General features: G+C 41.5%; 1 protein-coding gene across 4 annotated transcripts in view; it reads left to right on the top strand.

Annotated features, from left to right (window-relative positions):
* The window catches only part of LOC139755847 (inactive ubiquitin carboxyl-terminal hydrolase MINDY-4B-like), a 104571-nt gene that overhangs the window by 68464 nt on the left and 13424 nt on the right, over positions 1 to 22683 (top strand). For 2 of the 4 annotated variants that reach the window (XM_071674461.1, XM_071674460.1), the window contains one exon: positions 22437 to 22525. In XM_071674461.1, coding sequence (XP_071530562.1) covers positions 22437 to 22525 — 89 coding nt within the window. Of the gene's footprint in view, positions 1 to 2923; positions 3113 to 6334; positions 6500 to 22436; positions 22526 to 22683 lie in introns of all 4 variants that reach the window. The other 2 variants (XM_071674459.1, XM_071674462.1) reach the window with 2 other exon arrangements.

The following is a 22683-nucleotide window of genomic DNA, read 5'->3' as shown; positions in this document are numbered from 1 at the left end:
ACATAAATGTCATGACTTACAGTACGGAACGAGGAGGGAGATTTACAGTCATTGTGTCCCATCCTCATTACTTTACATTTACTGGGGTTCATATGCATCAGTCAGACCAGGTTTGGAGGTTGTCTAAGTCCCCTTGTACATGGACGCATTCCCCTCGCTTTTTAACTCCTTCATGACTTTTTTCTCTGTGTGTCTGACTGCTACTTGCTGTAAAATAATATGTGACGGGGGAGAGAGTTTTACACTCATGTTGTCCCGTCTTTTAACCTTGTACAGACAGCATATCTTATCATATATTCATGTGTGTATACGTGTGTTTGTGTGTGTGTGTGTGTGTGTGTGTGTGTGTGTGTGTGTGTGTGTGTGTGTGTGTGTGTGTGTGTGTGGGTGGGTGTGTGGGTGTGGTGTGTGTGTGTGTGTGTGTGTGTGTGTGTGTGTGAGCTCTTTTTGTGTCAGTACATAATGGCGTAGTGGTTAGCGTTTGTTTTTACAACCCAGAGACATCATGGGCTCCATGTTCGAGTTCCGGTCGGTGTGTGATCGCGTGGTTTTCCGTCATCGCTTAAGTTGCATTCAAGGTCACAAGGATTTTGTGGGTGTGGCTAAGGCAGCTGGTATTGTGGCTTAACACAATACCATTATCATCCTCCAGTGGTTTACCGTGATGTACATAACAGGAGCTACAGATGAGTTATGTGCACCCGACCTTCTGCTGCTTTATGGGAAATCCCTACGAGTATACACACATATATATATATATATATATATATATATATATATATATATATGGTGTGTCTAGGGTTGACGGTGTAAGGAACGACAGTTTAAGAGCGAGGTGTGGTTATAAAGGCAGTCTTACTGCGAGAGCTGACCAGTGTGTGTTCTAATGGTTCAGACATATGGAGAGGATGAGGGAAGAAAGACTGACTACGAGGATCTACGTGCATGTCAGATGGTCAGCGGTGGAGGAGGGAGGTATGAAGGGACGATCAAGGAGATGCTGGCTGGCTGTAGCTGCTCTACTGTTCATCTCCAGTTTTCTTTCTTTTTTATTCTTCGACATCTTTTATCAAACTACATCTGTCTCACTTTTAATCCCTGTGTTTGCAAGTAAAAGTAACCATGTTGCTACCCCTACAGTGCAAACTTAACGGAGTCTTCCATGACACTGATGTACACTAAGATTACAGGCTTCCATTTCCCTGTGTTTTGAAAGAACTTCTTCATACATCTCCGGGTCAGTAGAAGCACTTGACCTCTGGACCTTACCAGCGACTAGTACCCATAAGTACATCTGTAAATATTTACATATCTCTCTTGATGTAAGTTGATTATATGACGCAGCAAATTATGATGAGCAAATTATAAGTTGTCGCCAGCAAGATGACGAGTCTCTGATAATTCTGCCAGGAGAACCTACCATTATGGCGAACTCTTCCGTCAGTTAAGGTTCAGAAAATGTATGTCTTTTTCTTGCCCTCGAAACACCACACTCGGCTGTATTTTTCAAGATGATAACAGAGGAGATTTTTTCCTCATCCTGTTATATTGTGGCTTTGAGTCATGCGTCGCGCATTACCTGTGACATTCAGCCAGCCCACACGGACGAACTGAGAGAGAGAGAGAGAGAGAGAGAGAGAGAGAGAGAGAGAGAGAGAGAGAGAGAGAGAGAGAGAGAGCATATACATGCTGTGGTAAGCTGGCTTGAGCCTTACGCGAGCCTTAGTAACCCCAGAGGCTGTTACCTGACGTCATGGATTAATGACATGACCAGATGGGAAGGTGATCTCCCTTGCCTGTGTGGTGTTTAGTGATGATTTGATCAACTTTATTACAAATTATTCTATTGAAGGAAACTGTTCGTCTGATGAGTCAGAATTTGGTGTGCAGTTCATCGGACCAGATCAATAATGTCTTCGTCTGATGTGATTGTTTGATCTGTAAACATTGACATTTATTGAAGTCTGATTATAATCCCAACATAAAACATGGCACTTATCTTTATTTCCGTCACCGAATTTTCGTTTATAATCGTAAATCATTTTGTTTAGATTTCTCCCTGTTTAACCAACATGAACATTATGTGAACTTTGTTTACATAATGATACATATTACACAAATGTCTTTCTTATTATTCTCTCATTAACATAATTTGTATACTTAAAGGCATAAGTAACCTCTATTTTTTGCCGTGATTTATTTAGTCTTCGTAATGTTCATAACTTTGAGGAGAAATTTTTTTTGTGTGACTATCAGGGATAACTAACCTTTAGTAGTAGGTTGTTTTCCTTAGAACTGAATTATCGAACATAAACTAAAGGAACGTTGAGTACTGTACACACCAGCAGGTTAAGTTTGAGCTTTGTGTAGTTGTAGATGAGTGAGGTAAAACCGCCCCTGCCTGGTGCACCTTCCTGGCCAGCAGGCCACATCACCCTGGCACCAGCCAAGGAGGTCCTCTGGTGCCTCGGGTCTCACTGTCCCAAAATATATTCGTGGATATGAGTTCGTAGACATCCCCGGCGTCATGTTGGAAGGAAGGGCTGTTAGGTTATTCATGGCCTCACGTATATCTTGTGGTAGTGAATAGGTCTAGGGAGATACTGAGACGTAACGTAGCTATTAGCTTTTGATTTGGTAACTTGCCATCGTTTGACATTCAACGTAGCATATAACAGATAATTGCTTGTTTGAATGAAACAAGCAATACAGAACACAACGAAGATCCCTGAGGTAACGCTTGAGTGAGGAGTCAGATGCGACACGACCCACCAAACTTGCTCATCCGAAACTCCGAATGTGGTCCAGTAACGTGTAGACTTTTACTTTCCGAACTGCTATGATAATGTGGACTGTCCTCTGCCGTCATGAATGACTGAGGTCTTTGTCTGATGACTTCATCTTGAGACCCTAATCCTGTCAGCTCTGAGAGCAGCAGCAGCAATAGCAGTAACAGCAGTAGCAGCAGACCGCCAAAGTTCCTCTGGTGTTGCCTCTAGAGACCAGACCGAGAGAAACGAGACCATGGCCGGGTTCGGAGGGTTTCAGGACGCGGTGAAGCGCGTCATCCACACCAACAACACCTGCTCCGCCTTAGGACAGAACAACAACAGTAAGTGTGTGGCCTCACTCCCTCTGCTTGTGGGAGACACTTGTTCCTCATGAACCCAATCTGCCCCACCTCTGTGCTTCCCTTCCTACTTTACGAAAGACTCATATAATTAACTCATCAAGCAAAATTATTCTATATTTTCTGGATGAATATAATTTTACAGATTTCTTTTATATGCCTCAAAGTTTCTCTGCAATATTTGCATGAGTATTTCAAAACCATTTCTATTTAAAATGTTGCATGTATATTATCAAAAATATTTGACTTCCTTTTGATATTTCATAGATTTTTTTTAGTAAAAGAAGACATTACAAAGCTGCAAATTAATCATATAAATGATTTCGTTGATATCAATTTGTCTCAAGACAAAATACATCAATATTACGAAAGCATATTATTGGAGTTTAACGAGGAACCTGATACGAAATAGTGTCAATGAAATTTACCCTAATTAAACGAGAGGGGCAAGACCACGTATGTAATGTCTTAATGTGAGTCCAGCTTTTTCGTGGCTACACAGATTTAATGAAGAATTTTATTAGTCATAGTGTCATCAGTGGGTAGGGTGAGTGGCACGTGAACACACGTGTCACGACTGAACCTCGTCAACTGTGTCAGGTTAGGCAGTGAGCAGACCCACTCACGGTGGTGGCAGAGGGCGCCCCATGGGAGGTGAGGGAGGCGGATGAGTGGGGAGGGAGCCCAGGGGAGAGAGAGAGAGAGAGAGAGAGAGAGAGAGAGAGAGAGAGAGAGAGAGAGAGAGAGAGAGAGAGAGAGAGAGAGACTTGTTAAATATGACAAAGGCCCAGGAGGAGCCACATTTGGATCGATGGATCCTGAAGCACAGCAACCATACATACCAGCCCACCCTCCACGCTGCCCACCAGACGCTACAGACCAGCCCACCCTCCACGCTGCCCACCAGACGCTACAGACCAGCCCACCCTCCACGCTGCCCACCAGACGCTACAGACCAGCCCACCCTCCACGCTGCCCACCAGACGCTACAGAGCAGCCCACCCTCCACGCTGCCCACCAGACGCTACAGATCAGCCCACCTTCCACGCTGCCCACCAGACGCTACAGACCAGCCCACCATCCACGCTCCATGTCGCCTGCGGCTCTGAAATGTATTAATATTTTTGCCGCACTCAAAAAAAAAAACAATACGGTGGGAAGGTTATTAGCTTAATCTGCTGGGCAGTGGTGTTCAACGCCAGTGGGAGCGTTTACACGGGATTATACCATATTATCCCTTACAGTCGTCTGCTGCCTTGCCTAATTGGTCAAAGGTTGATAGCGTTGCTAAACTAGGCCTAAAATGCTATGATATAAATCTCTTTTTAGCTAATTACTCAGTAAATTGTATACGAATATTACACTCACCTCTCAATTCATTGCAAATATAATTAAACGACCAATTAGCGATTTTTTCTAAGAATTCCGCGATACATTGGTGCATTTATTTACATTGGAGAGTTGCCATGTTCGACATTATCGTGAAGTCAACAGAAGCAACATAACGAGGAATCTCACCCAATAACCGATGAGAACCAGTTATTACTTAGGTTTTTCATTGGCTGTTTGGGACCAAGAGATCCGTTCTAAGACGTCTTGTCACGCGATGGAGAATTGTGATGCCATTATATTAATGAATACGAAATATGTTCTGTGATGATTATCAAAATTATCATAAGCCCAGGTGAGAGCATCATAAGGCGGGCAAGACTGTAAAGGATTATACGATTATTGTGATCAGGTTGAGCTGAGCCTCCGTACATTTACCTCCTCCACAAAAAAAGCTAAACATCACAAACTGGTGTTGGTTGTGAGAAACATGAGCACTTTACGATATAAATCAAAACAAAAGAAAATGTAGCATTTCCAGAAACGGTCGTTGGGACCTGTTGAGTCGTTGATACTGACTGTTGACATCCTCCCCAACAACCCCAAGGCTAACTAATGACCAGCCCAGGCCCCGTGCTAACTACTGACCAGCTCAGCCCCCACGAATTATATGATTTTTCATATCATAATTGAAAATGTTGGTGTGTGTGTGTGTGTGTGTGTGTGTGTGTGTGTGTGTGTGTTGGAGGGAGAGTTTTGTGTGTATGATTGCGTATTTGCTTACCTGCATTTGCTCCTGCGATCATCAATCTCTTAACCTCCATTACAGGCCCCAGGCCATCTGTTTCAGTCAGGCCTTCATGACATGTAATTCATGAAGAAAACATTACTCAGTAAGTCACTGACTTATTATTAACTATAAAGAAAATAAACTTGTTATAAGTCAATCATTTCTTTTAGTCAGCGGACACGAAGCAGATAGCTGTCAGCAGCAACCACGCTGACGGTTGTCAGTAGACACCAATATAACAGTTGTTAATAGGCCCCAAGATGACGGCTGTCAGCAGACAACAGGCTGACAACAGCTAGAGCTCTGTGGTCAGTCATTGTCACAACTCAGCCATTGAGACGGATTACCAGGGCTGTCTTCACACGGTCATCGCTACCCTTTCTCCTGACTGCTTAAGTCCAGAACAATTATCCAACTGAGAGTCCATTATTAGAGGCTCGTAAACCACTGTCACAAAAGCCGAGGAGAAAAATTGCTGTAAACTAGTTCAAATCATGTCTCTGGCCAGTAACGAAGAGCAGTTAGAAAAACTAATAGTTTAAGGTGACGTCATTGGCGAGGGTTTTAACTTAAGCTAAACCAGCACGCGAGAGAACTATAATTTCCAGTATTATTTAACTGTGACATGTTACAAACTGGGGAAGAAAAACGTGCAAAATGTTTCCAGGTCTTTCTCTGTTTAGATATATTTTTGCCTTACTTTCATTGTCCATTGTTCATCCTATTTGATCTTATTGTATTTAAGTTAGTTATCGAGATTCTTGGTCAGTAATATACTCGTTTTCATGAGATTCTTCATATTTTCACTCACATATATTTTGATTTTATATTTCTTTGTCATTTTATCTTTGATCATCAGACACGAATATTTCACATCCATTTGAGAGATGTATTGTGTTGTCGTATGACAGTCAATGTTGACCAAGTGTGGTGTGTTGTTACATCACATCAGCCGAGTGTGAAGTATGGGTCACTTTTACCTGAATCATGTGATGACCAGCCAGGTGTGTGTGTGTGTGTGTGTGTGTGTGTGTGTGTGTGTGTGTGTGTGTGTGTGTACTACCCAGTTCTATGGTCACTGTCAGAAGGCAGAAGCAGTCTTACCAGGGATTCCAGCAAGGAACAGGAGACCTGGAAGTACCCTGCGTCCCGCACCTCCAGGCTGAACTCCCACAATTTCCAGAAGATTGTGAAGAAGGTGGTGCACACACAGAGCACCATCGCCAGGGTCGACCACATGGCATACAAGAGTGAGTACCGCCTCCATGGTAATACCAGTCATAGTATATGAGTTATACCAGTGTTAATACCATCCATAATACCAAGGATAATACCAATCTTAATATCAGCCATAATACCTTGTGTTGATATCAGTGTTAATACTAGTTTTGATAGCAATGATGATGACAATTTTAATACCAGTGTTAATACCAGTGTTAATACCAGCTCTAACACCAGTGATAATACCCATCTTGCTACCAATATGGATACCAAGGTTAAAACGAGCTTTAATACCAATGATAATACCAAGCTTGTGACCAGTATTGATACCAACACTAATACAAGTCATGATGCCAATACTGATACCAGTGATATCAGTGTTAGTATTACCACTGATACCATTGATAACATCATTGCTATTGCTAGTCTTACACTAGTGTTAATACCATAATTAATACCAGTGATAATAACATTGTTAGTAATTGTTAATACCGATGATAAATAATACCAGTGTGAATACTAGTAATTAGGTCCTGTAGTGTAGTGGTTACCTATGTACTGTAGTGGTGTATGGTGACGGTGGGGTACTGTAGTGGTGGTATGTGTTTTGGTGGGCTGCTGCTGTTGTGGTAGATCCTTGTAGTGACAGACTGTTGTCGTGGTAGATTGTTGTTGTTGTAGTGGTAGATTGTTATTGTGATAAACTGTTGTAGAATAGACTGTCATTGTGGTAGATTGTTGTAGTGGTAGATTGTTATTGTGGTAGATTGTTGTAGTGGTAGACTGTTATTGTGATAAACTGTTGTAGAAGTAGACTGTCATTGTGGTAGATTGTTGTCATCGTACATTGCTCTTGTGGTAGACTGTTGTTGTCTCACATTATTGAAGTGGTACACTGTGATGGTGGTGGTAGATTGCTGTGATCGTAGATTGTAATCACTGTAGTGGCTTGATGTTGTGGTAGATTATTGTTGTGATTGTTGTCGTGGTGGACTGTTGTTGTGGCAGATTGATGCTGATGTAAGTTACTGTAGTGTCAGCATGCTGTTGAGGTGCACTGTTGTTCTAGTTAACAGATGTGGTAGATTTTTGTTGTGGGTTGTGACCACGATAAACTCTACAAATGTTGAACTACAACAGTAATGAACTCTTATCGTAGTGTACTGTAGCGGTGATAAACTCTTGTAGTGACGTGCTGAAGTAGCGATAAACTCTGTAGTTGTGTCCTAAAGCAGTGATAAGCTCTTGTAGTGATATGCCATAGCAGTGACCAGCCCTTGTGGTGGTATACTGTAGCAGTATGGAACTCTTGTGATAGTTTACTGCAGCAGTGATTAACAACAGCGCTGCTGGACTACAGAAGTGACAGCTTTCAGCTTAGCTGGCAAATAGCAGCGAGTAGAATAGCGTTTTGACCTGTCTTGTGAGATGATCCGATTCCTTTGGTGTCTTAGACGTGAAGGCAAATGATGGGAGAGTGTGTTGCCATTCGCTCAGTCTGAGCCAAAGGTAACTCATGAACCTGATTTGTACATACACACACGCCAAACAAAGGGACAGAGAGTGCCACCGCATGCCTAGACTGTAGTGTTTAATAATGACTAATACTAATGATTTAAAGACCACTAGTTATTTACTAGTAGTTCCTGTACATAGTAATCTTATATAAACGGTAGCTTCTAATGATGTAGATTTCTTACTGATGTAAATAACTTAGATATTTCTCATTGATGAACTCAGTCTGATCATCCTGTGTACTAAGGATGATGGATATGGTTAACATCATCCCTCAGCCTGGCATGATGACGTGTGTCAGGAATCATTACTGGTTCATGTATGTTGTGATTATATTTGTGATTACGATTTGTGTGTTAAGGGAGAGAGTTTTACACTCGTGTTGCCCCGTCTCTCAACCTTGTGTATATATGTACCATGTCTTTATCCCTAAGTGCACACACACTTACACACACACACACACACACACACACACACACACACACACACTTACGCCAGCCACCTGGCCAGTCATGTCATGACGTGACTGATGACAACTTCAAATGAGGGGCTTCCGCTCTCGACGTTCGTTGCCTTTGATGTCTCGTGAATTGATCATTTTCAGTCTTGTTAATAACTCTCCGTCACGGGGGTCATCGCTGCTAGCTGAGGGTCGACCTCCTTTCTTGATAACCCCTGACGCTAGGTTCAATGATATGACTTTCCCCAGTGGAAGGGTCAGGTAGGAGTACCTATACTAGTCAGTGTATGTACTCCCTAGTGGGATATGTTACAATTGGTCAGTGTGCCTACTGGTCATGGCAGTGGAAGCATCAAGCTTTCTCACTTACCTATGGTGAGGCATACGTCATACTGGTTACCATGTCACTAACATGACATGAGATCACCACACTGGTCTACCTACCTTCGAGAGCCCACAGGGAGATGCAGTCATGAAACAGCTATGAAGAATTACTGACCTAACGACAGGTTTCTATACAGAGCACGACATACGTCCAGGTGTATATCTTTCAGTTACATTCATTACTTACAACGTCAGACTCTACATAAAACCTTCATCTGTAAATAAGTGAATCGTAACACCTATTATAATGGGTCTGAAACAAAAGACGGCTTGGATAACAGGGTGTTCGCCCCGGGAACAAAAGGATCCTCCCCAACTCATAACTTGAGATTAGGTGAAATATCCTCTGTGAGGTTATGAGTGTTGGGTCAAATCCCTCCATCAGGAAATTAGATTAAGGAAGATTAAAACTAAGAGGGTAGAATCATCCACAACACGTCCTCATACCATATGAATTCATAATACATATAGTCACAACAGATGCAAAATATACACTCATAAAGCACAGAATATTAACTCATAACATGTGCAGCCATAACATTAGCTTGACTCATACGCACTTTCAAACACACTCACAACATACACATCCATAACACACGCATGCATAGTAGTCTGCAATGAGCGAAAATGCTCGAAAATGATCTTTAGTTTACCCAACACATTTGCAGTTGATTACCTCACTCGAGAAAACGAAGATTTGAGTATCATAAGAACAAAAACTACTAGAGAGCTCCACCTGATTCTAAGAGCCCCTCCCCGTGTAAGAGATCCTACTCGCTTCATGAAGACCCACATAATACAGACGGTCCCACCTAATGCTGAGGACCCCACCTGATATAAAGTGTACCACCTGATATAGTGGGTTCCACTTAATACAGAGAGTCTGATCTGACGCAGAAGCTCATCTGATACACAGATATCGACATAAAATCTAATAAAAGCAATCAAATCTAAAATCGAAGTCACATCCTGAAAGTAAATGGCAGTAATTCCAAAGAATCAAAAGTAAAGGATACATTTCCAACGACAAAGATCATCAATCTAAGGTTGTTTATTGTGTCAGACCCTCTCCAACCTCCAGCCTCACCAAGGCAGACGAAGATCTACCTAGGCCGGGCATGACAACCAGGTCCTGCGTACGGAGTGTGGCCAGTAGTGATGGTACAGAAAAGCCGGAGTATTCTAGTCATGCTGGTGGGTGTGTGGACATCCAGTTGAACTTGTAATTGGTTGCAGGAAAATGGGTCCGTCCGGAGGAGTCACTACCAGTGTGCAAAACGTTACTGTACTACTGAGGCACTCGCAGATTGCAGAACTGTCAATAGTTGATTCTTGTGCAATTCTCCTGCATTTGTTGTAATGAAAGACATGGAAGGCGCAGGGGATTCCTTCTTTCCTCCTCAGTTGGATTGGATCGTTCTGAAGTCTTGGGTGTTCAGACAGGCTTGGCGGCGCCTGTCGTGAGGAAGTGCTGATTATATAGTTGTGATATTAGTCAGGATAACACCGAGGTCACGTGCATACACCAGGGTTCGGGCTAGAGACAACATCACACGCCACAAAAAGCTGAAGAGGAAATAAGAATTAAAAGAAAAACACATTTTATATATATTGGAGAAAGTGCTTTAGAGGAAGTGAAAAACCTGTCTTTTAAAACGTTCCAAGTCATAGTTATTGGGAAAGACACGAGAGGGCAGAGAATTCTAAAGCCTCGAGGTGTAGGGAAAGAAACAGTTATCAAAACGACCCACCCGTGAGTTGTTGATGGCCACACAATAAAGATGTGACGCAGTAGCTTGGCGAGTATTGCGTGGTCTAGCTAGTGGCGTGGGCACACAAGCAGCCAGCTGTAGGAAGTTAAAACCAAAGTAATACCTATAGAAGAGGGAAAGTGAACCAACATCGTGGCGTAGGGCTAGGAGGTCAAGTTTGGAAGTTTGCCTGGGACAGTTTATGAGTCGGACCGCTTTCGACTCAACTTTGGCAACTGTTCAGAAGTAAAGAGATTTCGACATCGAAACAGAAATTCCAGCTTCTTAGAGGCAGACTTAGCTGTTTCCTTAATGTGAGGATTCCAAGAAAGAGTAAACGTTACAGTAATACCAGATATGTTAACTGAATCAAGAGTAATAGATATTCAATCTCCATAATGTCTACCTTGCTACTTAGTCATCTCATCGTCTACAAGGAACAGTTGAGCTCTGAATGTTCCTGGTAGTTGTTGTCTGTAACCCACGTCCGTGACGCCAGCGCATACATCAGGATTATCACAAACCAAGGTATTACGGATGATGCCAATAATGCTGGGCCAGGCAAGATAATAATAAAGGACCGAACGTTGAGATTTAAGGATTTCCCCTTAAATATTATCATGAAGCAGCTTACCTAATTATCATTTACATTCATTTATGATTAGAGATGCCAGAAACTGAAATACAGAGCCACATAGTCTTTAACAGAGGATTTTCCGACTATATTTAGAGGACTGATGCTAAGTAACAGTGAGGGTAGATACAGAGGTGATACTTAGTCTTGTACTAGTGCAGACATTTAGAATCAAACATGATCATTTTCTAATACAACTTGCAATACAGGAGTCATGTATTTCGTGACACAGAAGACATCTCTGCACTGAGAACTGTGTCGATGAACAGGTTGTATATAGACTGGTCTGTGTCACAGACGTTGTTGATTTGGATTCTGCTGATCATTATAGATCACAAAACACATTCTGGCATCAATGATGATGGAAAGAATTATCAAATATATCAAGTGTTCAGAGGCAATATTTCCTGCAGGTTTCTGATCAACTTTTCGAAATAATCCTAAATCAAGAATCTGTTTGCAATGCTGAGCATTGTTTTGTGGTGGTCTTACTCCCATTGTACAGCCAGTTTATTTGCAGATTAATTGAAATTAATTATCAAAAGTCGTCCAGATTTAAGACTATTTTAAATTTTTGTGTTAAACAATAAAATCCAACGAGGTATTGTAACATCTCGGTAGAATATCAGTTTATTTCTTCGACCTTCTGACCAAAGAAACGTAAAATCTTGACAATTGTAACAACTTTGTCGGGTTGTTCAACAATCCACAAATAATGTGGGGGAGGAAAAATGCAAAAGTGAGGGTAGCTTTGAGGTGTGGTAATGGCTGACAACTAACAAGTAAATATACGACAGTTCATTCGGCACCAGACATTTATCCTTCTGGCGAAAATATGCGTCTTTACATGACTGTGTCACCCACCGCTGGGCCTCCTTCCTCTACCAGAGCCAGATATTGACACACACTGGAGCCTCGCGTGCCCCCAGTAGTAGAGGCAAGACGACCGCCGTCCATCAGGTGTGTCCGACCATAAGTTTGTATTTAGAGAGTCTTGCCAGCAGAGTAGGTGAGGCAACGGAGGCGGGACGTCCTGCCAGCAGGGTAGGTGAGGGAGGTAGGACGCCCTGCCAGCAGGGTAGGTGAGGGAGGTAGGACGCCCTGCCAGCAGAGTAGGTAGGGCAGCGGAGGCGGGACGTCCTGCCTCACACATGTCGGGGACTCTGTGAACTGAGGAAGTGTGCAGGATGATAATAGCCTCAGAACGTGCATGATTTCTGGAATCAAAGATTGATAATGGGTTCACGGGATGTGCGTCCTTGGTGGGTGTGTACGTGGTGCACGCATAGGTAGTGCACGTGGTGTTCGTACTTGGTTGGGTGTGCGTGGTGCTTGTCCCATATGTGAACATAGTGTGTGTACATAGTGTGTGTACGTGGCGTGTATGTGTGTGTGTGTGTGTGTGTGTGTGTGTGTGTGTGTGTGTATGTGTGTGTGTGTGTGTATGTGTGTGAGTGTGTGGTGTGCATGATGGTGTTTATGAATGATGAGATACAGGCATCATTATGAACTACAGGGATACCCTATACCACTTCACAGGACAGAGGAAACTTATGATCAGACACACACGTAGACCTACGAGCTATGTACGGTAAGGAAATTATTCAGAGGGAAGGGAAGATGCATGAAGCCATGAGATTAGGAGAATCTTGCGAGTCATACGAACGACAGCAATTGCATGATTGTGCGTGCCATGGCACCTGAGAATCGTGCAAACTATAATGGTATGAAGAATTTTGTCAGGCGCAGGAGAGGAAGAATAGTAAAAGACATGTGAGTTAGGGTATCATACAGACCACAGAACATGGGAGGTACTATAACTCATGAGTGGATGATCTTGTGAGCTACAGATATGAGAGATGACATCTATCATGGGAAATACTTACACAGGACTCTGAACATGACATATCTCATAATAATGTAAACAACAGGAACTTGTGAGATATGAGATATGGTCATCTCATCAGTTAGATATTACACTAACTGTGAGAGGTCATTGAAGCCTTACGAATCAGAGAATATACGACGCTTCGGAGCCACGAATCTTACAATCTGTGAGACAGAGTGAATGACCTTGTATAGGTGCAAGATAATCATAATGATTCGGGAAGATTCAGCGTGTCGGGGATCGTGGAGGTGGTGATCACGTCTTACAATAAGAAGCAAAGTTCACTTCTTAGTTGATTATTTGTCTAGTGGAAACGCCATAAGATTAGTCAAGTCTTAATTATTCTGTTTCGCTCCAAATGAGAAATGCTTCGTTCGGCCTGAATTCCATCGATCTCCGGGTCATTAATCATGGACCGAGACGTGCGGGACGATATGATTGGTCGTAATGAGGTAGGGACCTGATTATGATAATCCTGTGGTTAACGAGGATGAATGAAGCAACACCTGAAGGAAAGACAAAGAAAACAAGCGAAAGCTCACAACGAGGTAACAGATGAGGAAGGAGAGTTGCTCTATATTGCAAGCCAAGTTTTTTTGTCTTGAGTGCTAAGTGTGTGTGTGTGTGTGTGTGTGTGTGTGTGTGTGTGTGTGTGTGTGTGTGTGAGTGTGTGTGTGTGTGTGGAACTACCGCCCCGAGATCGCTGTCGAGAACAGATATTTACATTGGTTTAGAGTATAGTAACCCATTGCTCGCCGAGACCAATGCAAAGAAAGGGGCGTCGCTAATATTAAGTTTTGCGAGTCCATTTTGCGTGCAGCTTTCAACCACCAGTCCTGGCAAATTAGAGACCGTACGATTGCTAGTATTTCTGACGAGAAATAAGAACGTCTTGAAAACTCCTCTCATAGATATGAACTCTGTGAATCCGATAGATATTGGTTTTCATTGGTTTGGTGAGGTATTCAATCGCATGTTGGACTTCTAAACACAAGCGATTCGAAGTGTCATGACAGAGGATGCTTCGTCATCTTCACTGTGACCATGAAACATGACACCCTAGTGAAGGTGACCATGAAACATGGCATCCTGTTGAATATGAAACAGAATTATCGTTACAAATTCATGTGAAAAAAAGAAAAAGAAGTTATGGTATCATGGGTCAATTTGCTTTTTTTGAATCTATTCATACAATCTACCAACTATGGAAAGAGAAAAATTCAACGCTTTGCAGTCTGTATCTAACACACAGTTATATCTCTGCCGTTAACAGAACCCGGAATTAAGTTATTAATGCTGTTGCTTGATGCAGACAGACTATGTCATCCGCTAATATCATCCTGTGTACAGGGATGATAACCCGACTCACGGAATAATCGTTCATCATCCTAGACACAGGCATGATAGCTCACGGCAAAATAATTTCCCTGACAAAAAGACTCCTGGCTTAAGCCTTGCAGTGCAAGCGAGCGATATCCTACCAAAATGATTATCATCAGAGGCAGTAAACACCGCATGTAGGAAGACCATAATTATGATTTTCCAAACGTTTAGACATGATTAGGCTAACGGCACTGGGTAACGGCACTGGGTAACGGCACTGGGTAACGGCACTGGGTAAATACGAATGTCACTGCGGCCACTGTGTCTGTGTCTGTGACGTCCACTCTTTACCCAGCAGTGAACAGTGCCAGGTCAACGTTGTCGGGCACTGTTATCCATGTGATATACATAAAGTCTCATGTATATCTCTGTTTCTGTACTTGTTTATTTAAATAATTCGAGAGAAGTATTTCTGTTCGTTGCATTTCATTAGGTTTCCAAAATTCATTATGATGAAATAACTTGTAAAACAAATATTCTTATTTCTGTGAGCATAGCTAACATGTAGTGCATGTACCTTCAGTGGTGTGTGTGTGTGTGTGTGTGTGTGTGTGTGTGTGTGTGTGTGTGTGTGTGTGTGTGTGTGTGTGACTACCATTTATGATTACTATTTGTGTTTTACAGAGAGAAAACCTTCCACTCGTGTTGCCCGTCTGTCTGTCTGTCTGCGTGTTTCAGGCATATCATCACCGATACGTGATTTGTCACAAGGACACCTTGTTTGTGTAGGGGGCGTCTCCAGGCGCGTCAGGGGTTGAGGAGGGGTGAAGGGGAGGCTCAACAGGTTAAACTCTGGCTGCTATGGAGCGCTAGACACATCCTGACACCACGTGGAGAGCTGAAGATCAAGTGCTGTCTACCGTAGTATGAAGTACTTCATGTCAAAGATATTTCTCTCTCTCTCTCTCTCTCTCTCTCTCTCTCTCTCTCTCTCTCTCTCTCTAAAACTGTTATCTCCTCCGGCTGTCTGTATAATCTATCTCAGAATATCATATACCTTCCATGTCGTGAATATTGCTAAGGACGAAGGGAATTAATGGAATTGCCTTGTGAGTGCGTGGAGGGAGTCTCCACCCTTTTGTCTTGGCTCCTATAATGATGGCGCCGCAGGTATGGGGTCCTTCTTGAGGCTAAAGGCAGACGAATGATGGGCGCGACTAATCGTGTGATGAGTTCAAAGGTCGACTGGGCAGGAAGTGTTGTGAGAGGTGACACCATAACTCTTGGTCTACTGGGCCTTTCAGGCCTGCTGTCACACCCACAATGTTGGGGTCACCTTCTTTCACTCCCCCTGGCGTCTCCTCACGACCACGAGTCATTGTTGTCGGTATCTGGCCCGCTGTGTCCTGGTCCACTGGCCCACTACAGCCTAGTACACTAGCCTACTGTGTCTTGGCCCACTACAGCCTGGTCCACTGGCGTACTGTGTCATGGCCCACTACAGCCTGGATCATTGGCAGAAAGTGACAGGCATTGTCATGGATCAGTGACAAGCAGTAGTACTGACCATTGGCTTAAACTCACCTCATCTGTGTCACTAGACTGATCCGAAACGTTTCAGATATGTTGTTCCGAAGCTGTTTTAACCTTCGATGAGTTTTGCTCCTAAAATGCGCTGAACGCTTACAGTCGATTCGTTTACAATCAACCCTATGATTATGTCGTATATCTGAAGTCATCGGTGATTACTCGATAATCTTTTACCCAAGTTATCCATAAATTTTCACGAATCATTTCCATTCGTTTTCTAGAATGATATTCGTTTGTGCAGATAATTTCGATCTTGGTTAATACCATATGATTTCTGTAATTAAATGAAAGAGATGATTGGAATGTGCGTTGAAATAATTATAACAATAATATTCACGAGAAATGAAAATTAATATGGCGTGGGGGGAAAGATATTTTTCTCTTTTTACTGATCGACTGCAAAAGATCAGACACCTGTTACAAACTAAAGATGAGTCAAATGATAATAACTCGTGACTATAAATATTCACAACTACAAGTGGAGATCGTGTAAAAAAAGAAAAGTTTTATCTTGAAGATATCAGTGAGATGGTTTGATACTTGCATAGTGGATATTAGAGAGTGAGAGTTACCAAGACTTGCAACAGCTAAGGTGGTTGGGTTGGTTTGTTTACATTCAACAGCTGATGCATCGTTTGTTTTCATATGTCAGCTGTTCCATCTTCAGCTTACATGTATCATATGATTTAGAATCTTGAGTCTGCATATACTTGCTTACGTATTTATGCATACATTTTGTTATATATGGACTCACGGTAACATATAGAAGTGCTGGTATATGGTTATTCTGTACACACACACACACACACACTCACACACACACACAGCACGACTGAACAATATCCTTGTGTTGCCCCTGGACATATTCATACCCCGAGAGTCGTGACTCCCGTGTGTTTAGTGTGTTGGCTGCTTCTTTGCAAATACCTTATATCTGGCAGGGTCCGGACACATCAAAGCTTGCCCTCCATTGTGCGACCATCACAATGTCCAATTTTCTTTCCAAACTGCAGACAACTGTCGTATATAACACATGTCTGTCATAAAAAACCTGTTTACGTATGCAGATGTTAATAAGGAAGATGGGTAATTAGTTATTTCTGACGATGTGGAAGTAAATACATAATAAGAATTAAAAGATATTATCAACATAGCGCTGGGAGAGTAAACACACACTGATTATCACTAATGGACCTTAAATCATTTTTGGCACCCCCTCACCCTGGCGGCAGTGGGAGAGTATATAAGGCTGGAGACCCAAGGCGCAAGAGCCAAACACCGGAGGGCAGTGTCTGAGACCAGAGGTCTGGCCGCTGTGTTTGAAGTCTGTTAATCCCGTGTACAGAGTCCGCAGTGATATGGTGGTGATAGTGATAGTTGTGATCATAATGATGATGCTGGTGACAGTGATCGCGCTCATGATAGTAATGATAGTGCGCAAGTGGGTAGATGGGATGGTGAGCTTACTTCCTGAGTCATTATGATGATGAAAATTAACAGTAGATGATTCCTAGGAATACGTCCAGTTTGACAGAGAACTGTAAAGTTTACTGTAAACGTAAAAGACTCGAAAAAGAAAATCATGGAAATGGTTATTTACGGGTATTTTACAGACGTCTCAGGTAGTAGTAAATACAAGTATCGTGTAAGTGTAAGTGAATGAGACAGTACCGACGTAGTGATTCTGTAGACCTTCCTCAGCCCCTGGTAACCTGTAGCCTCATTGTATCATTTCCTCTCTAGATAATAACCAGTTATCAGAATCCTCACTGACACTCCCGCTCACCCCAGAGCTCTTCCTTACTAGTGTGAGGTAAGCTCTTCCCCTCACATATGAGAACTACCCACGAAATACCCCAGCCCTTCTACCTTCCCAAGCCCATTGCCGTTTCCCACGTTAGCAAGTGAGCATCAAGAACAGACGAAAGAAAGGCAGCATCCACTCACATTCATTCTCTGGCTATCTTGAGCAGTGCACCGAAACCACAGCTTCCTATCGACAACTAGGCCTTACAGACCTTCCATGGTATCACCCGGATGCTTCACATGTTCCGGTCTGGTCCAGTGACAGAACGTCGACCCCTGTATACCACATCTTTCTAATTCACTCTATCATGTGCACGTCTTGTACCCTTCCACATGTTCAAGCTCCAATCGCTCATATTCAGTTTCATCCTATATATATATATATATATATATATATATATATATATATATATATATATATATATATATATATATATATATATATATATATATATATATATATATATATATATATCCCTGGGGATAGGGGATTAAGAATACATCCCAAGTATTCCCTGCGTGTCGTAGAAGGCGACTAAAAGGGGAGGGAGCGGGGGGCTGGAAATCCTCCCCTCTCTCTTTTTTTTTTTTTTAATTTTCCAAAAGAAGGAACAGAGGGGGCCAGGTGAGGATATTCCAAAAAAGGCCCAGTCCTCTGTTCTTAACGCTACCTCGCTATCGCGGGAAATGGCGAATAGTATGAAAAAAAAAGAAAAAAAAAAAAAAAATATATATATATATATATATATATATATATATATATATATATATATATATATATATATATACATATGTTAAGAATACCTTAGCTATTCTTTGTTACACGAGAACAGACTGCAGACTTTGTTACATAAGAAGAGAATGCAAGACTGCCGCTTAAAAATAAGGACTGAGGATTATACGTAATCAAAAAGATTGCTGCTGAAAATTAGGACGGCAAGACTGTTTCTTAAATCTCAGGATGTCGAAATGATTATTGCCTGAGTCTAAGCTTGTCCTTTCATCATTATTTTAATGGTAGAATTTGAGAAATACATGTTTCTAGATACATGATGAAGCGTATGTGGAATTTCCTCTTTTCGAATTCTTCGAAAACGTTTTGAAACCTTGTTGAGAATAAGGTAAGATGTCAAGCAATAAACAGATGTTTACACATGATATCTATACCATAATGGTTTGGTCACATGGAGAGAATGAGTGAGGAAAAGATTGACAAAGAAGACATATGTGTCAGAGGTGGAGGGAACGAGGAGAAGTGGGAGACCAGATTAGAGGTGGAAGGATTAAGTGAAAAAGATTTTGAGCGATCGGGGTCTGAACATGCAGGAGGGTGAAAGGCGTGCAAGGAATAGAGTGAATTGGAACGATGTGGTATACCGGGGGTTAACGTGCTGCTAATTGATTGGACCAGGGAATGTGAAGCGTCTGGGGTAAACCAAGGAAACTTGTGTGGAGCCTGGTTGTGGAAAGGGAGCTGTGGTTTCGGTGCATTATACATGACAGCTAGAGACTGAGTGTGAACGAATGTGGCCTTTGTTGTCTTTTCCTAGCACTACCTCGCGCGTGTGCGGGGGGGGGGGGGGGGGGGGTGTCATTTTATGTGTGGCGAGGTGGCGACGGAAATTAATAAAGGCAGCAAGTATGAATTATGTACACGTTTATATATGTATATATATATATATATATATATATATATATATATATATATATATATATATATATATATATATATATATATATATATATATATATATGTCTGTGTATGTATAAGCTGAAATGTATAGGTATGTATATGTGCGTGTGTGGACGTGCATGTATATACATGTGTATGTAGGTGGGTTGGGCCACTCTTTCGTCTGTTTCCTTGCTCTACCTCGCCAACGCGGGAGACAGCGACATAGTGTAATAGATAGAATATAAATATATATATATATATATATATATATATATATATATATATATATATATATATATATATATATATATATATATATATATATATATATATATATATACGGGTGTGTGTCTACACCCAGGTAAAGCTGTTCATGTGAAAACAATAGTACTACAGTCAATCATCTAGTGATGTAACTTGGCCTTTTGAAGATCTTCGGGTTAACACGTTTGACAGACACTTGAGAAGCACCAACGTCTCGTTCTGCTACTATTGTTGCTTCGAGAAGTGCTACTAGTGGTACTGTTACTGCTAATAATACTAATTCTACTACTAAGAAACTAGACATGAGTAAGATAAAGCCTGGGAGGCAGAGTTTGTACCAGAAACTTCTGCTTCTGGGAAAAGACAAGCGAGGTCCAGGTGAGTGGTTGCAAGCCATCCTGTCTGTCTGTCTGTCTGTGCGTAGACCGAGCTTTCTCGCTTTTCGTATGAAATGTCGGTATTCAACGCCTACTATCTGTATATTTCAGTATATGTTGATCAACTTTGTGTGCTTGTATTTGTAAGTCAGTGTGTTTTTCACTGTTTATGTCTTTTGTCTATTGTTTCTGTTTACAAAGCTGGCTCTCTGTCGCTCTTCGTATGAAATATCTGTGTTTACTATCCCACGTGTCTGTTCCTCTGTGTATGTTGATAAGCTGCATATGTATGTATTTGTGTGTGTCTGTGTGTCTATTTTCACACGTCTGTCTTTTTGTTTGTCTCTAAGTAACGTACATACGTTGTACACATCCTTAGAATTCATACATCAGGTAATCTCATTACTGATTTGTGGTCTTGTTTTGTATGATCAGACTCAGAATGATTAAATATTTGAGCGTAATCACCATCTTCAACATTATCCAAAGTTTAGTACTCACTTGAATGCACTCACAGTCTCCTGCATTCAATACAAGAAGCATTGATTTTCCCTGGCCCATGACTGCACATATTGTATGAACTAAAGAGCGTAATGGGTTTGGTTAAATGAGGTAAGCTCCACACATATTCCCTCACCCATTAGCTTCGCCAGCCTTGCATGAGACTGCTTCCTGCACTGCATTGCAACCCAGAGACCATTTAGGTAATTTCTTAGCAACTGCATCAGCTGTGCATGGCAATAAGTAATTTGTAATTGTTATAACAGATGATAATTACAATAATCTTGCTTATCTAAAATGATGCGATCACTTTTCATTATTATATATAATGCTATTCATTATTCAGTATTAATCAGCTAATTACATTTAATAAATGACTTTTCATCGTTAATATTACCATAAACAGAATTTAATGTTTTCACACAATTAGCATTTAGAATTATTCGGGAGGATGATACATGAATAAGCAAAGTTTTATGCAAATTATAATTAATCACAATAAAAACTTAAATACATAAAATTTGAGTTAAAAATCTACACAAGTTTAAAATTACTGAAGAGTATATGATGTGTGGCCGTCTTCTGGCGCTATGAGGTCGATGAACTTCATATTAAAGTTGTCTCCATGCTTGAATGCAAGCTTGTCTTCAAGCTTGAGTTAAAGGTTTTCATTCAGCTTAAGTTAAAGTCTGTCTTCAAGATTTTCATCACAATTGTCCGTAAGTTTGAGTGTAAGCTTATATTCAAGCTTGTTTATCAAGGTTTATTTGTATCCTTGACATTCGTGTAGATGTATTAGAAAGTGCTGAACTACATCCCACATAACTACAGCACTAAACATATGACGTGATTAACACAATGACAACAATAGAATGAATAATCTTGTAAGATGACAAAAATAGATTGAATGACTCAATACGTGAAGGCAACTGAATGAATGTCTTTAAATGTTGACAACAGAAGAATGAATGACAAGTAACACACTGACAACAGCATGATATAAAGGGACACAAGGGAATTCAAACAGCGATAGACCACTGGATTCTTTCGAGGTTGTTTGTGATAGCAGAAGATGGCAGAAACTCACAGACTAATTAATACGCACAAAGTTAGAAGGCATACTGATAATCCAGAGAGAATAACCTGCAAGTTGTCATTTTGACTTTAGAGACGCAAGTTGTGGACTTGAAGCAAAGTATTCATCAAGTCTTTTTACATGAGGTCACACTGACACACTACTACAAATACACGGAAACGTTGGTACAATGATATCATGATCAAAAGACAATGTTGGAACCAAGTCGCACCGGTACGATGACGGATACAGGGATCAAGTGACATAATAATAGTGATGCTGTTACAGTAACAATAAGTTAATGATGATACATCAATAATGAGTTAGTGATACCAGTACAGTGACAGTGATACAATGACGCTGATACAGTGATACAATAACAAAGATGCTTTTATAAGGAGTATTGCCTGCAATTTCAATGACCTGACTTGATTTTTAGTATGCAAAGACTGGCTTGACCTTCAGCATATATGGGCTGAGTTGACCTTAATAATACATGACCTGGATTTACCAACAGTATATCCGATGAATGAGCCATACATGACCTATTACGACCTCTAGGATGTATGGGTGTATCCTGACCTCTGCTACACATAGATTCTAGCCTCCTTCATACATAAATCCAGGACCCTTGTCGATATGTATACTGACTTCTTATGTACAGGTATCCTGACCCCCATTAAACATGACCTCTGATATATATGACCTGACCTCTCCCAACAGAGCGGGTGCTGTACCCTACCAAACCCAAGACTACAGTACAGAAGGTACCTGTTCTGGGAGGTACCCCGATCACCGTGGACACTGCCGTGGTAAGTACCTTCACTAACGTTCCGTACACCTGTGCCTGTCGACCGCGCCATGGTAAGTGCCCCAAGCCCATAGCACCGTCCCGTACCCTATCACTGTTAGCACTGCCCTGGTGAGGAGGACAGTACCTCAGTAAATTTCTCCCTGTTGCTGTTCCGTT

Source organism: Panulirus ornatus, chromosome 20 (genome assembly GCF_036320965.1).
Source record: "Panulirus ornatus isolate Po-2019 chromosome 20, ASM3632096v1, whole genome shotgun sequence".
NCBI lineage: Eukaryota > Metazoa > Arthropoda > Malacostraca > Decapoda > Palinuridae > Panulirus > Panulirus ornatus.
This window is presented reverse-complemented; position numbering and strand designations above follow the sequence as displayed.